At 38.5% G+C, this 16,654-nt stretch overlaps 1 protein-coding gene across 3 annotated transcripts in view; it reads right to left on the reverse strand.

The window, feature by feature from the left end:
* Positions 1-3,505: 3,505 nt before the first annotated feature.
* The window catches only part of TOX3 (TOX high mobility group box family member 3), a 106,093-nt gene continuing 92,944 nt past the window's right edge, over positions 3,506-16,654 (reverse strand). For all 3 annotated transcript variants that reach the window (XM_012447964.2, XM_064383063.1, XM_064383064.1), the window contains exons 4-7: positions 15,443-15,712; positions 11,149-11,376; positions 9,430-9,510; positions 3,506-5,468 (exon numbers count right to left, since the gene is read on the reverse strand). In XM_012447964.2, the coding sequence (XP_012303387.1) occupies positions 4,731-5,468; positions 9,430-9,510; positions 11,149-11,376; positions 15,443-15,712 (1,317 nt within the window). In that variant the 3' untranslated portion in view covers positions 3,506-4,730. The remainder of the gene's footprint in view (positions 5,469-9,429; positions 9,511-11,148; positions 11,377-15,442; positions 15,713-16,654) is intronic.

The raw sequence follows: 16,654 nt of genomic DNA on the forward strand, positions 1-16,654 counted from the left end.
TCTTCGCTGTTTTGAGGTGCCTGTGCTTTCAACCTGAATGACTTTTCTCTCCTCTCTCCTTGGCTGGAGATATCTTCCACTTCTACCACGATGACGTCTATCTTGGCCTATTAAAATCCTACACAACCTCCAAGGCACATCTTAAATGCCCATAATTTCCTGCAGCTTTCCTTAATACTTTAACCAATGACAATCTCTCTTTCTAAATACATTTTAATTTTCTCAGATTAAAAAACACACTTTTAAAATGGCTCTTAGGGGCACACAAATCATTGTGTCTGGTGGGTACCTTTTCTACCCCAATAAAAAATGAAAGCTCCTGAAGTTCAGAGTGGCTTTGTTGTTTCACTATTTTCTTTTTAACTTTTATTATGAAAAATTTCAAACATACACAAGATAAACAGAAGGCACTGTTTGTTTTTGCATCTCTTTGGGACCTATCACAGTGTTTTGCATGTAACAGAAGTAAATTTAAGTAATTAGGGCCTTAGGCAAATGGAACTGTCTGTCTGCATATCTGATGCTGTGTCTCCTGGATGTTAAGTATTTCCTCAGTAATACACACTGCCACACAACCCACACACCTGTAGGATCAAAATCTATGGAGATTAAATCTGCTCACTAGCTTTAAAATTCAGGGAGTCTTTATTCTGAGGTCAGTTCAGACCTCAGTAAAGCTAACTATATTTGAGGGGATAGGGAGAAGACATTTATAAAGTTAAGAATATTTTCTGGGAGAATTCAAGTCTGGTTATCTGTTTGACTTTCTTAGTAAGGCACATTTTTACAAATGTGTAATACCTGAAGTATAATGTACAAATATGAGGGCTTTCTATTAATATCAGGTTTTCTTCACTTTGCATTAACGTTTTTCAATGTCTTCCCTTCCCCAAATCTCAGACTCCTAAAAGTCTGTTTTAGACATTTTTTTCACTTGTGCCTACTTAGCCCAGTTTTTGCTACTACTCTGTGTGTGTGTGTGTGTGTGTGTGTGTGTGTGTGTGTGTGTTTGGGAGAGCAGTCAGATCCTTAAAGCGAATCAGAATTCTGGAGTGATAGATTACATGTCCATGCTGTGTCATATCCAATTATCTCAAATTGACTGTACACTGCATTATTCTGTTAGTGCATGGAAGATCAATAAATATGGGGAAAATCCACCCCAGCTCTCCACTTTCCCATCCGATTCTAGTAGGTCTGAGACGGATCATGCTACTGTGATGTGTACGCCACAGCTAAGGCAGGCAGGTGGTGCATAGACACCATTCAAACTTGGCCTATTCAATCCCAACTCCTCTAACTCTCCATTCATGCATAGCAAAACACCATCTGGTCCTATTTTGCCTCCAGCAATCACAGCTGACCAAAAACGATAATAACAGCTGTTGCAAAACAAAAGCCAAACAAAGGGGGGTGGGGGGGGGAAGAAAAGGTTATATTGAAGTCCAGTGCTGAAAAATGCTCCATGAAGTGAGAAATGGGAAAGAAACCATTCAGATGTCTAAAGCTCGCTGAATGGACACAGCAGAGGACTTCTACTTAAACTTGAGATATTAATCCATCTGTCTAGAAAGCCTTCAAACCTCCGTCAGGTGGTAATATATTGCAGAAATTATGCTGCACAAAGGCATTTAAGCTTTTGTTTTTTGAGTCAAGAACTAATGACCCCGTGTCAGCTAAAAATGAAAATGCCTTATGTTCTTTCATCATACAGCAGTACGGGTTAATGCAGAAAGAGAACATGTTTAGCCAGAGTAATAAAATAATGTCTACATGGCAGTGAGAGAGATAAGAGGGGTGTGTGCGTGTGTGTGTGTGTGTGTGCACCTGCGATGAAGGAGGGTGTGTCTGTAGACCACTTAAGAGGGAAGGCATTTGGGCCATTTAGGTTTCGTGAAGCTAATCAGATACCACATTTCTCACGTCTATTTTTCATTATCCTGATTTATTTCTGACCTGTAACAAAAAAAAAAGTGCACCGAGTACTTACTTAAGTCTCAGGAATAGAAACCAGTCATATGTATAAGCTGAAATATAAATTGATACATAACATGCTTTGTAAATCCTGAAAACAATAATTAGGTAACAAGGTTGAGAAATTCTCTTCAGGATTCAGGCCTTTTGACATTTTAAATATATAGTTCTTCCTTGTGATTATTTTTGTAAACTGGTAGTCATTAAACTTTTTATTCCTCTGGAATTGACCGTCAGTGGCTTAGCAGCATTTAATCAAATGTGATAAAACCTAAGATTTATAAAATCATTTAATAGATGTTACAACACCTGCTTCTAACTGCAAACAGTTGAAAACAGACTTCACTTGCAATTAAGTCTTATCACTAGTGACATTTTTTTCCAAGCAATACTTCATGGGTTTTCAAAATGACAATTACAGAACTAATACACAATTACTGTCACATGTAGTTTAGCAATTAATTTTGAAGACATTTGTCTAAAGTTTTCACAACAGAATATAAAATAGTTATTGTTGTGTTAGTTTCAATTCACAGAAAATCTTTTACCATTCAAGCTGTATTTCTCATAGGTCTGATGCTAGCAGATCATTTCTTTGTGGAATACAATCACCCCCTTGTAGATGTGATTAGGCATCATTCTAAGGCTGTTTGAACACTGATACCTGTCAGCTAATACATCTTATGAAAAGCTTCAATTTAGACATAAATTTTTCTACAGCAAGAAATCCATAAATTTATAATTAGAATCGCTTGCTGTTCAATATTTGTACATAATACAGAGTAGGAGAGGATTATGAAATATTGAAAGCTGAATTCATTATTCATGACCCACAACATACAGTAAATATTCTCTGAAATACAACAACTTTGAGGGATCCATATTCCATTATTTTTGAATGTCTTACACACAGTAGCTATGGCGCATACCATGCGCACCCTCATTCTTTCCAGATTAGGATTCTGGTCAGGGTTGACACTTGCTGTTTTTAATTTTCATTTTATCATAAGCAGTTTAAGACTGTTGCCAGTGGTAATTTGCAATTTTTATCAAGACCTCTTCATTATAGCTTCTGACAGGACAGATGCTGTAATTAATCATGCAAGACAACTGGGGATAGTGGTCACACTGCTCTCAAAGAGGAACTGCTACAGAGCAAGGAGAGGGGGAAAGAAATGGGCACCAAAATAATTATTTTGGCTTAAAAATTAGCATTCACCATCCATTTTAATAGCAGTAACATCACGATCCCCAGCTAGTTCTAACCACCACCCCTCTCCGCAGGAAAAAAAAGATTACTATTTTCTCTATACTTACCTTGTACTTGCATCTTAAAAAAAGACAATTACACAAATATTTGCAATGGGTTCTTTTGGTTTTTTCAAGGATCTTGATTTCAGGCTGTGCAATGCATATTCCTGGCCATAATCATCACATTTCCAATTGAAAAATGGAAGATGATGCTTGGACTCAAATGAAACTTGGTATGTGGCATATTTTCCCATCTTACATGTATTCAAGGAACCAAAAATGAAATCTGACATATCGTTTTATTTGAAAAGTGAACAGTTTCCTTGTTGTTGCATCAAAATACAGTCCACAGTTTTTACTGAAATGTGTTTATTCTATAGCAAGATAAAAGCATTTTTGTTTTAGTTAAGCAAAATACAAACAACTTAATTGCTGCTATCATAACTCATAAAAAAGTATAAAACAGCATAAAAACACAATAAGCAACATAGCAATGAATGGTTTATGTCACCAGTGTTTACGTTAAAGCCTCATTTAGGAAAACTTTACAGCACATGATATGAAAACTTACAACTTTGAAAGAAAATATTTACATTGATTATTCAGATGTGGTGTGCCTTTTAAATATTCTACTGGTATTACATCATAATAAAAACTCTTGCTTTTTCATTTTAAATCTTAACTTTTGTAATAACTGTCTTCATTTAAGTGCATTTCCCTTTTAAAAATACAGTGTTTTTATTTTTCGAAACTTGTCACTCAAAACACGGAATATAATATTCACATTTCTTTTCTTCTAATTGGAATGAATATGATGGGCTAACAGTGGTCATAGATATTGTTACAACATATACTGTGGTTTGATTTGGAGAAGCCATGGAGAAAAAGTGGAAATAAGTCAATAATTGAAGCTAATCACTTGCATTTTTTTTCTGGAGAGATTTAGGAAAAAAAATAAGAGCTTTGGCAAAAGTCTGTGATTTACATTATTTTTTTTATGACAAAAAAAATGCCATCAACTATTCACGTCATACAAATGTTTGTATGAAACTGGATCTTCATATTTCAGGTAGTTACAACTGTGCTTTTTATTTTTAGGGCTTCAGAAGTTCAGATAGCTTGGAAGTGTGGTTTACTCACTTCTGGAGAAATAAGGCCATTTTCTATGACTCAGAGAGGCCAGTTTATAGTCATCAATATGTCCCAGGATTCATTAAACAGTTTGATTCACATATTGTAGGTATAGCCTGAATAAATAAAAAAGGCATCACATAAAAGAGCACAGCTTTCCTTGTTTAAAAACAAAGTAATTTATAGTCAGCTAAAAGATGTTACTCAGCTACACTGTAGTTCTTATTGCCTATCTAATAGACACTTGAGAGGACCGTTTGATCTGTTACACATTTCTGCATAACCAACACCAACTTACAGGTTTCAGCCACGTATGCTTTACCCTCCTATGCCACTCTCCTCGGTATACACAAATCCGTCTGCCACGTGGGTCTTCAGAAAATACTGACCTGTGATAATACTTGAGTCTGTGTCTGAGACTGTATTTGCGACTGGTGCTGCTGAGAGGCTGGCTGGGGGCTCCCAATGGCAGGGATGGGGGATGTTATCTGAGAGGCGACGGGGGAGTGCTGCCGAGGAGAAGGCTGAGACTGGTGCTGCATGTGTTGCAGCTGCTGCAGCTGGAGGCGCTGCTGAAGCTGCTGCTGCAGCTGCTGTTGATTAATCTGCTGCTGGAGATGCTGCTGCTGCTGCAGGTGCTGCTGCATGTGGTGCTGGAAATGCTGCTGCTGCATTTGCTGCTGGATTTGCTGATGCATTTGGTGCTGCTGGAGTTGCTGCTGCTGCATCTGTTGCATCTGTTGTTGTTGCTGTTGCTGCTGCTGCAACTGCATCTGATGCTGCTGGGTTTGCACCGAAGGGCTCACTTGGGTGGAGGGTGCTGAGCCAACCATGGTCGTTCCCATGGAGCTTATCAGTGGAGCCCCAATGTTCGAGGGCATGTTGGCTGCAATGGTGACTGATGTGACAATCTGGTTCATGGGGAGTCTCATGGTTAAGGGTTTGGGAGCGATTGACCTAGGGAGGGATTGCTGGAGAGTCTGAGGTGATGCTGACACTGTTCCATGTTGAGACAGTGGAGTGTTGAGAAGGAGGGAGGATGTTAGATTGGTTGACGCCAGGGTCTGCTGAACAGAACGGATGGTCTGGGCTTCTGCTGACTCAGCAGCAGCCTGCATTTTGGGGGAGAAAATTCCAGAATGTTACAATACATAAGTATTTAAAATATTTAAGCATTTTTAGGTATTATAAATTGATTTTTTTTTAATGACCATTATTCATGCCTTCCTGCATCTATACTCTTTGACTTGTGACTTTTTCACTCCTCCCAGAGGTGGAGTCAAATTCCCTACCTCCTTGAGTCTGGGCTGGTCTTGTGCCTTTGCTTTGGCTAACAGAATGTGGTAACAGTGATACTGTCCCAGTTCCAAGCTGAGGCCTCAAGCCTGCCCCTGCCATGTGCCCGGACATGTGGCCCAGTTACCCCACTCAAGAGTCAGTTCACTGCCAGCCAACTGAGATCAATGTGAATGAGTCCAGCCCCTTCCAACATGCAAGCTGACCCCAGATAAAAGATCAAGAATAGTTGATTCTACCAAGTCTGGCCTAGGTCTGAAGAACTAGCCAGCTAACTGACACTCTCTCAGGATAAATGCTTATCTTTTAGCACATCACTGAGCTTTGGGGATGGTTTGTTACACAGCACTATTGTGGTAAAAGATAACTGATACACATATTTAAGAGCAACAATTATTTTGCATTTAAGTCTGTTCTAACCACCTTACCATTGAGTACCATATGTTGAAAGACAATAAAGTACAGACTGCCTGAGTTCAAATCCAGCTGTCTGACCTAACAACTTTGTGACGTTGGGCAAGTTAATTTACTCATCTGTTCCTGTTTCCTTATCTATAACATCGGGTTATATGGTATTTTTCTTGTGCAGAGGCTGTGAGAATTAAACGAACTCACATGTTAAGCATTTTAGGAAAGTGCCTGGTCCATGAGAAGCAATAAATATTAGCTATTTTTATTAGTTAACAATTACCATTACCAGAAAACAGCCACTGGGACACTTGAAAGCCCTGTGTTGTGTGATCATTTATAACAGTGTTCACTCAAATATAAGAAAACCATTATTGGTTTCCTTAGAGATACCAAATTGAAGTTTTTACAATCTTAGAAAGGTTTTAGCTCATCAAATATTTTTGAAGATTTCTAAAATTTATCAAAGGAGTCAGAGATAAGGGGAAAATGTTCAACCTCATGGGACCAAATTGCCTGTTAAAAGATAAACAGCAGATCTAGGGCTCAACATACAGAGAAACTATCTATTACATTTTGTACTAAAAACACTTCACTGCCTCCACAAAAAGAAATTCTTCCACTAACACGACAGTGATTGGAATGATCCATTCCAAAGATGATTTTTTTTCCTCTTATACTTCATTCGATTAGGATATTTTGGGGGGGAGTGTTGCAGGAACACCTAGGAGACATCAAGTGGCCATCCACTATCACTAACAATTTTGTATTTCTAAATTTTTATGACTCCGATTTATAAAATCTTCCTGTTGGAAAAAAAACTGAGATGTCACCCAGTGTAGGAAAAGCCATCTCTGATGGTTTCAGTTTGAACACATGTCATCAATTAAAGGCACTCCCCTTCAGTGGACAGATCTTCACATTACAAAACTCAGTGGGGCTTCATGTTCCTGAATGGTCATGTTCTAAGGTCTTAGGGTAAGAAGTAGCCTATAAATATTCAAAGTCATCTTTAAAAAAAAAAAACCATTAAATCACCCATAAAGTAGACTACACACAGTAAGCATGTGCATAATTCTTATACATTCTAGTTGTTAAAAATTAACAAGCTAGTCTTAAGGAAAAAACCACAAAGAAAGTCTGTATTTCAACACCCGGGCAGCTCAGTTGCACAGTTTTGCTATTAAGATGCTGCCTTAATGGTAAATGGAAATGGGTGGATGATTGCACAGAGTTCTTTCTTGCCTGCCTTCCTGTTCCTTTATGATTTAATAGTAAGCCTCTATGAATTTATTTGGTTGTTGTAAAGATTAAAAGTGATAGCAGAGTCATATCTTAAGGGAGGAGGTCTGAGGCTCTGCGTGCACAGGCATAAGTTAAATGTGCATATGATGCAACCCTATTGATATTTCTGATGCTGGGGCTGAACTTTTGTTCCCTGTAAGATCACCCCTTGGATGAGTTCTCCTCTCTTGGGCACAAAGATCGACTTCATTTCCTTTATGTAACGGTCCCTAGATTTGAGGACTAAGATCATATGCCTCCAAGTCCTTGTCTCCCTGATTCTTCCAGTTATTCTAATATGATGTGATTTTCAGTCCTCACCATTGTGGGAAGCAATGCTCTAGAGAGACTTCAATTGATTGCCATCACTCTTTAAATTGTGGGGTCCAAAACAGAACCAATTCTTCAGAAGTGGTCTAATAATCACGGTACAATTAGATGCTGCATCCTGTGGGATCACTATATTAGCAGCTACTTCACACTTTTGATTCAGTTTGAAATTATTCTAAATTTATACCTAAAGACTATTTTAGTTGCCTCCCAGTACTTTGAGTAGAGATTTAGGATCCTCTCAAAGTGCATTCATGGAATTAAAAAGCAAACAAAATTCCAGTATTTTAAATTTATTCCTTCTAAATTCTATCCTATTGAATTATTTTTTTTCCTTTTCGGTGTCACTGAATTCCATCTGGAGATATTTTTGAATCCTGATTCTAGTATGCAATGTATAAGTTTTAAGTTATCCCTTCTAAATCAGTCACAGACTTCTTGAGCCTAATCATGGTTAATACCCCCTGAATGCCTTTTGAGATACTGGATCTTGGTTTAAATCCATATACAGTCAATTATTCATACTCTAATGCACAAAATCACCTATACCTGCTCTGGATAAATGAACGAATAAATGATCCACTTAAGAAGTACATGCACACAGTTACTCTATTCACTTCACTCCATCTAATTAACCACCAACTATATTTTAATTCTTACATCTGCAGCCCATACAGTCAGCTGTTTTCTGCCAATGTGCAAGTCTGAGTACAACATCAGTATATCTTCCAGTATGTGTCTTCCAGCGTCTGAGAAAGAGGCTTGGCTATTGACCTGATAAATGTCTTCTCTATATAATGAAGTGGGAAGTGTCCTAAGAGCTGTCGATAAAGACAGGAGGACCTCTGTTGATCTGATTCTGAGTAGCTGTAAATGATAGATCTTCATGCAAATACTTAATACAGATTATATAAAGAAGAAACAACTCAGGTGAAAAGAGAAAAAAGGGAATGAACCCTTTTAAAATGGCTTTGAGGCCCTAGGTTGTACTTGAAACAGCAACAGTGATAAGGAAATGGTATCTCTACTGGTCAGAAAAAATGTATCTATAGCAAAAATATATTAGATCAAATTATCCTTCCCCAAACCTGTAAAAATATAGAAAGGCAAGAGACAAAACTAATTAAATGTTAATATAATGTAACAGCTCATATTCCTTTGAATCAAGGTGATTACAATCTAGAGTGACATTTGCTTGGGATATTGGTGCATTTTATAACACATCAGGGTCCATTGTATACTCTATATATAATACATATAGGCTTTTTTTAGCCCTTGGAGTATAATTTTATTTTAAATGCTCATGAGGTTTATTTATTTATATGATATGGAACAGTTTGGTCAAAAATGCAACACCCTCTATTATAGTAATGTAGCCACCAGAGAATTTATAATCTGATGTCCAAAAATGCCTGACAAACATAACTCCCAGTTTAAACAGAGGACCATTAACACAGGTCCCAATCTCTGACCAAAAGAAAGCATGCAAGCCTATTTAAAGTTTGTCTATATGGATACATACACATATATAAGATCAGGGAATCTCAGAAACAATTTAGATTCAGCTGCTTAAATTAACTTGTATTTTCAGATCATCATTTGGGTAATCTCTAATGAAAACAAGTCAGTTTACAAGTTGTTCAAGACGCCTTTCCATCAACTCTTAGGGGAGCTACAAATTATGTTTTCAATGCTTAAGGGCTGTTTTCCATGCTGTAACTATTTTGGAGACCAGCCGCCCCTGCCCAGGTTTACCTTAGAAACGAGGCTGGCCCTGTATGCCGCCAGGGCCTTCAGGTATTCTTTTTTGGCAGCTTCTGTTTTCCTTTTATATACCTATTAAAAGACCACAATTAGCACCACCTTTAGCGTATAAGTTCTCAGCTATAAAATCACTACTGCACAAATTAGGTCACATAAACACAACTCACATAAAAAGGTTGGTTTCCTTGGCTCTGGTTTTTAAATATTAGCACCCACCGCCTCCCACCGCCCCCCACACACATACACATGGATATGAAAACAAAACAAAAAATCTGCCATCCTTACTGGAGCACAATTTTTATATTTACTAATGCAAATAAGAAAAAGATTTCTGGTTGCAGTAGAGATTCCTTGAGAATCACTTTTCCTTGAGAACAGCTGAAAACCTCATGCTAAGGCAATAAATAAGGTAGCAAGAAAAATAAGCTTTGCTGCAAATGGCTTACTTTATAGAAAGTAATGAGTTTCTCCATCTATGTCTTCTTTCCCTCAGATACCCTTCTAAACCATACCAAAGCAGAGGATAAAAACAACAGGTAGAATGATGAAGACAGAAGAGAAAAGAGCAAGGCGTTTCAACCTTGGTTTTCTTTTGGAGCAAAATAAAAAGTCAAAAATCATCAAAGATAGGAGATTTCCATTAGTGACACCACTGAGTTACATAAATAAAATCCCAGCATATTAAACATGATTTGGGCTTCTCCTTTTCTTAAGTCGTTTGATGGCTGGGTGTTAGATCCACTTGCAAACTATCTTTTTCTCCAGAATTTAAAAGTTAGGTGCAGCACTTTCCCAGTCCCTCAGAATTGTATTTCTAGGACAGAAAATCAGTCTGCTGTCTGCAGTAATAACCTCAATGCAAAGGAACGAGAAATTTCTAGTGCTGTAACATCTCAACAAAATAAGATCCTAAAAATGAGTTCCTGAAATAAGTTCATGATTTGTAAATAAAAATCAAGGGCTTTCCACTCTTCATTCCTTAAAACAATTATTCTATTTTATCACTCATAGGGGTTGATCTATTCTTCTGCAGATATGTGAAAGTTAACTTCTATTAATGGTAATTGGAGTTTCATGCCGGGCGGGGGAGACCAGGACCGACCCCCAAGGTACCCATTCTTCTCTCCATTTGTGTGGAGGAGTTGCAAAGAGAAGGAGAGGAGACGAAGCCCCTAAGGAAGTATCTCCCACCAGCATGGCTAATTTCTGAATACCTCTCATACTGCCTTGCTTTAAAATGAACTTGGAATAAAATTTCAAATGCCCAGTGACAATAATGAGACAGGCAGAGGCAGCTTCAAAGTTTGGAAACCCACCAGGACAGCACAAGGGTTCAGAAAGATGATCAATGAAAAGGCAAGCGGGATGGACCTAATCCCTTTGTAGTGCCCTTTTTGAACAAAGAGGGAAAAATTCCACATTATTTAAAATGAAAAGATTATCATCAAAAGTTTATGCTTGCAGGATACTGCCTGGATTTCTTCCAATCTTCCTCTGAGTGAGTTCTGAACATGCACCCATAAGCTGACAGAGAAATCAATATAACTGGAGAGTTGTTTAGATTTATATGTCTGGGTTTTTTAATTCCATCGCTTAGAAAAGGCTTTCAAAAGAAGCAATCATATTAAGTGAACACATGCACTCAGAAAAGGTGTGAGGAATACTCCGGGTAACGTTTTAATACGGGGGCTTGATGGGTCTTTGTCTCACCTGCTTTTGTTCTTCTCCAAGGCTGTCCCACATAGATGCTACAATTTTTGAGACCTCTCCAAAGGTTGCATTGGGGTTTTGACCTTTAATTGCAGCCTGTGTGTCTCTGAAAAACAGGGCATATGCTGACACTGGCTTCTGTGGCTCATTGGGATCTTTCTTTTTCTTTTTCTTTGGAGTCTTGGGCTTCTTGCCAGAGTCTGGAGCAGCTCTTTTCTCTCCAATGGCCTGCAAAGCAGGAAGAAAATTCACTGCCTAGAATGTACTTGCAGAGAATGCAACAAGACTTAACTCAGATCCATAACTGTTCTTTGAAGGTTTTGTTAGGCATCATCAACAGATGAATCACCACCAAAACCGGGGGAGGGGTAAACTTGCTTGGAGTTAACCAGACAGCAGAGATTAGCATTTAGAACATCGATTAATGAGACCCAGAATATCTTCAATACGTCCGCAACATATGCTCTAAATAGCAATTATGAGTAATGAAAAACAGAACACTCTGTACCAGGCAATGCTATATATATGCTATACTACACATGCATACATCAGCAAAATATTTTATATTTTCAGAGGTTTTAGAAGTAAAACCTAAATAATATTCAGGATGTTGATCATATTCAAATATTTTAAATAAGGTCCCTAGCCATGGTCACAGGCCAGATGTGTGATCTGAATTAATTGTTCTTGTTTTTTTTTTGAGACTGATTTTTTAATTTTGCCAGAATGTTACTTTGCTAATGGCTCTCCAGAAACTCAAATGGAAATTAGCTCCAATTTCTATACTTGCAACGTAAGGGAAAGGTCATCTTTACTTTCTAAAATAACAATAATTTTCTAAAGATCAAGATAACAACAAATGTAAAAATGTAAAAACTACTTTAAGTGGAGATAAAAGGGAAATTGATACTCTCCATAAAATTTAAAACCTGTTAAAAAAAAAAGCAATATATGAAACTTAAAAATCACTAAGAAGACTAAAAAGAAGATGTTTGCTATCTACGGCAAGTAACCCTGCCCACAAGAACACTGCCAAAGAGACTCACGCATATTCACAACATGAACTCTAAGAGATCAGAACCATAAACTGACATGGGGATAGTTTCCCACTTTAAAGACGACTAAGCTCCATATTCACCAGCTACCATCATCTAAGTTCACTGATCATTTAGTATACTTATCAGAGAAGCAGGGTAAATGATTTGTAAACTTTGTTTCATTCCCCTAGATTACAATATAACTATCAAAGATAATTTTGCAGTTAACTTCATCAAGAATCCCCCAATGCTTGACAAAATCTGTTTTCAAAGCCAGTCTTGGGCAAGGTAGATTCAAGTTACTAACAGATTGGCTTTTAATGGCTTGAATTCTAATTCAAATTTTCCTGGAGTATTATTTACTTTCTAAATGAGGGTCAATCAGAACTTTTACTGAATTTTTACCATTTACTAAAATTCTTAGGGAAAAAACTGATAAGGAACTTTTCTTAGAGAACTCTGAACCCTCAAAGTGTTAAGAAACCACTGGCCTACTTCTGGGTGAGGCTATTATAGTTTGCACTATTTGAGAGATAACAGCATCTACACTTTATCTGAGTAGTTTATAAGCTTCAGATGGTGTTAAGTCATATCTCACTTCTCCTCCAAAATGCCATCTTTCATAACTCACACAATTAATTCAATAATTCTCTAGAGCCCATAGTCTTTTTTCTAAATGTTCAGAATAAGTGAGACTTGTTTAATTCTACTTAATGAATGTGAATTTCCAAGAGAGTCAGATGCCTTTCAGTTAGAGCTTCACTTGGAGCCAAGTTTTCCTTCAATGAAAGACATTACTTTGACAAGAAAAGGTATCTACAGACACACGTATTTTTCTAGTTGAGTCAAACAACTATATTCTTCTCCTGGAAGAAAATCTGGCATTGTTAGTGCCACAATATCTTGACCGATGGCAAGATGAAATTAATTTCCAGAGCAGCCTTTTTCCAAATGAGCGAAGTTCAACTTCATTATCTGTAAAACGATATTCAAATATTGACCACCTTTGATGTCTTCCTTGGATAACCATGATGTGCCCCAATCATTATTACTTTTTAAGGATAAACTAGAAATCAGGAGTCTCACAATTTAAATTAAAACTCAGAATTAATTCTCCTAAGTAAATTTTTGTGTCATTGACTTAAAAGGGTTGGGACAGAAAGTTGGAGAAACAGCTTTACCCCAAAGAGACATAATCAATGATAATTTTAATCTTCCTTTCTCAGCTAAGGTTCAATAAAGATAAATTGGCTTCATTGTCTTTACACAAAACCTAGACCCTTGCTTAAAATGGAGCAAGCTAGGAGTCCCATAAGAGGTCCTCTTTAAGACATGACAATTTCAGCTTGGTACAGCGGCAAGTATGAAAATCAGTGGACATGTGATTGGAGGGAAAGGAATCCATTGGAACTGTAATGGCTAAGCTGTTACCTAACTCCATCTGATAATATCCCTCAAGAGTCTTTAACCATTTCTTCTCAATCCTCTGGACTGAAGTTCTGTGACTGTGAGAAGACTGTCAGTGTATTTACTATTCCTGGGCCCAGTGGGGTGCTAATGTGATGTTATAGACTAAACCCTTCATCTTGAGACCCCTTCGATTTCTGCAGCATCACTCAAACCTCCCTCCTCTGTTCTTCAACACTCTTAATCTAGCTCCTCTTCTTCCTTTTGCTACTTAGAAGTAAATGATGCTCAGCGTTCTGTCCTTGACTTGCTCCTTACACTTTCTGAGAAGTCCTGATTACTTTCACATCTTCTCATCCAGGCCCTGATGGTCCCAAGATCTATAGTTCCAGCTCCCATGAACTGAGTTCTAGACTCCAATGTAAGCACCTCAAATCCAACTCTAACAAGCCAAACTCTCATGTTCCCCATGGGGGAGAACACTCCTCTCTTTGTGGGCTGCTCCTCTCATTTACTGATCTCCATTCTGGCTCTCAAACTAAAACCCAATTTATCTCTTCTTCAAATGCTGGTGGCTCACCAAATCTTTAAAATCTTTATGATTCTCACTCCTAAAATGCCTGCTAATCTGGTACCTCCTGTCCATTCCTTCCCTTGATGGAAGAAAACATAACAAAAGAGTCTTCTAATTAATTTCCCTTTCTTTGGTCCCTCCCTTTAAAAGGCATTCTATATATAGCCAAAGTTATCTCTCTAAAGTATAAATTACTTATGCTACTCCTTGGTGCAAATAATTAATCAGCTCTCAGCTACCAACAGAAGAAAGACCACCACATTTAAGCCATCTTGTTCTTCAACTTCTATTTCTCTCTTCTCCCATACCAAACTTCATGTTACCCATAAATACCACGTACTTCCACTGTTCTTCACTAGTACCCCACCAAAATGCTGGCCTCTCTATTCTGCCTCACAAACTTTTATTTATCCTCTTAGACCTAATTCAAATATCACTTTCTCAATAAACTCTTCCTCAAATCACTCTCCCAAGCAGAATCGATTAGAATCTCAGCACACCAGATACATCAATTATATCACTAATCACATCTGGAGCTAGTTTTAAACATTGCTGTTCATCCCCAGCGGGGAGTCTCATGAGCAGTAATTCTCTTGTAAATCTTTGTATCTCAAGAACCAAACAAAATGTCAAGCACAGAGTAGGTATACAACACATAGTTAATGAGTGACTAATTAGTAATTATGTACTATTACAGTATTCTTTTCCATTATTTGTTCTAAGCATTCGGAAAAGTCATACCTGGGACACAGTTTTTATTTCAAACTATATATCATTTAAAATTATACATATCCCAGGACAAAGGCAAAAATGTAAGATGATGAGAACGAACTCAGTGATAGACATCACTGAAGGTGCAAGGCTGTCAAATGTGGCAGCAGCTTGGCCAATACACTGGATCAAACTTGTTCACACAGACATTAACTTAGAACCAGAGCAGTTTAGAATTTCTGGAATGTCTAGAATTTCTGGAAATTTGTGGCAGGGCATCCTCCTTTTGCAGATTAGAAAACTTGGGCCTAAAACAGTCAAATAACATAGCCAATGCCTTATAGCTATCTATAGTAGGAGAAGCCAGATCTCTCCATTTCCAGTCCAACATGCTTCCTATAGAAAATAAATGAAAGAGTGAAGAAAAACAACAAACCATCATACATTTAAATGCTACTCCAAATCCATGAAGAAAAAACACAGTAACACTATCAATGAAATTCAAATAGTATGGGGTGATCTCATATTCTCTGGCAGTTTATACACTAAGGATGTTTTAACTTACTCTGCTGGCTTCATCAGCATCCTCTTCATTGATGGAGCTGGAAGGGGAGGGAGTGGCCGATTTGCTTGCTGGAGGTGAAGGAGATGTGTGAGGCATACTGGCACCTCCCAAATTCAACCCCAACTGGGCGCTGAGCTGCGACTGGTTGATGGTGGTGAGCTGCGCAGGAGGCATGACCCCAGAGCGCGCAGCATCAGTCATGTGGACGATGGACCGCATGATCAAGGAGGGATCCTGCCGATATTGGGATACTTGTGTGTGGCTCTGATCCTAGAAAGGAAGCAGCGAAGGGGGAAAAGATTTCAGTTTTTCCAGATATCAGTGAACTTATCATGTTAGCGGCTCCTTAGATAGGTCTGAACTGTTGCAATGTTGATAGGTCTGACCTATGCAAGATGATGATCTCCATTTATTTATTAAATATAAGGACCCATGCTAAGAAGTTGAAAGTTGAGAAGCACAAAATCCAAATATCCAGCCCAGACTATTTTTCTTTCTTTTTGAGGTGGAGTTTTGCTCTGTTGCCAGGCTGGAGTGCAGTGGCGTGATCTTGGCTCACTGCAATCTCTGCTTCCTGGGTTCAGGCGATTCCCCTGCCTCAGTCTCCCGAGTAGCAGGGACTACAGGTGCACACCATCACACCCAGATAATTTTTTTTTTTTTTTTTTTTTTTGTATTTTAGTAGAGACCGGGTTTCACCAGGTTGGCCAGGATGGTCTTCATCTTCTGACCTTGTGGTCCACTTTCCTCAGCCTCCTAAACTGCTGGGATTACAGGTGTGAGACACTGTGCTGGGCTACTTCATTATAGAACTATCAATGAATATGGGAGGAAGGAAGGAAGGAAGGGAGGGAGGGAGGGAGGGAGGGATGGAGGGAGGGAGGAGGGGAGGGGAGGGGAGGGGAGCGGAAGGGAGGGGAGAGGAGCGGAGGAAAGGAAAGAAGGAAGGGGTAGACAGGGAAGGAGGGAGGGAGGGAGGAGGGAGACAGGGAGGGAATGAATTAGCAAAACTAAATATAATCTTCCAGCCCTTGTTTCTTATTGAGGAAAATGTGGCAGGGAAAGGGCTGAAGCAGAGGCCCCACCCATTCAGGCTCATCCATTAGTTCACATCCTTCCCACACACATAGCTGTTATGAGAGAAGGCGAAGTCATTCTTTATTTTATCCTCCCAGAAATGCAGAGGAGATGCAGAGGATGGGCCAGCAAATC

The sequence above is a fragment of the Aotus nancymaae genome, unplaced genomic scaffold (genome assembly GCF_030222135.1).
Source record: "Aotus nancymaae isolate 86718 unplaced genomic scaffold, 86718_ANA_hifiasm-v0.15.2.pri h1tg000030l, whole genome shotgun sequence".
NCBI lineage: Eukaryota > Metazoa > Chordata > Mammalia > Primates > Aotidae > Aotus > Aotus nancymaae.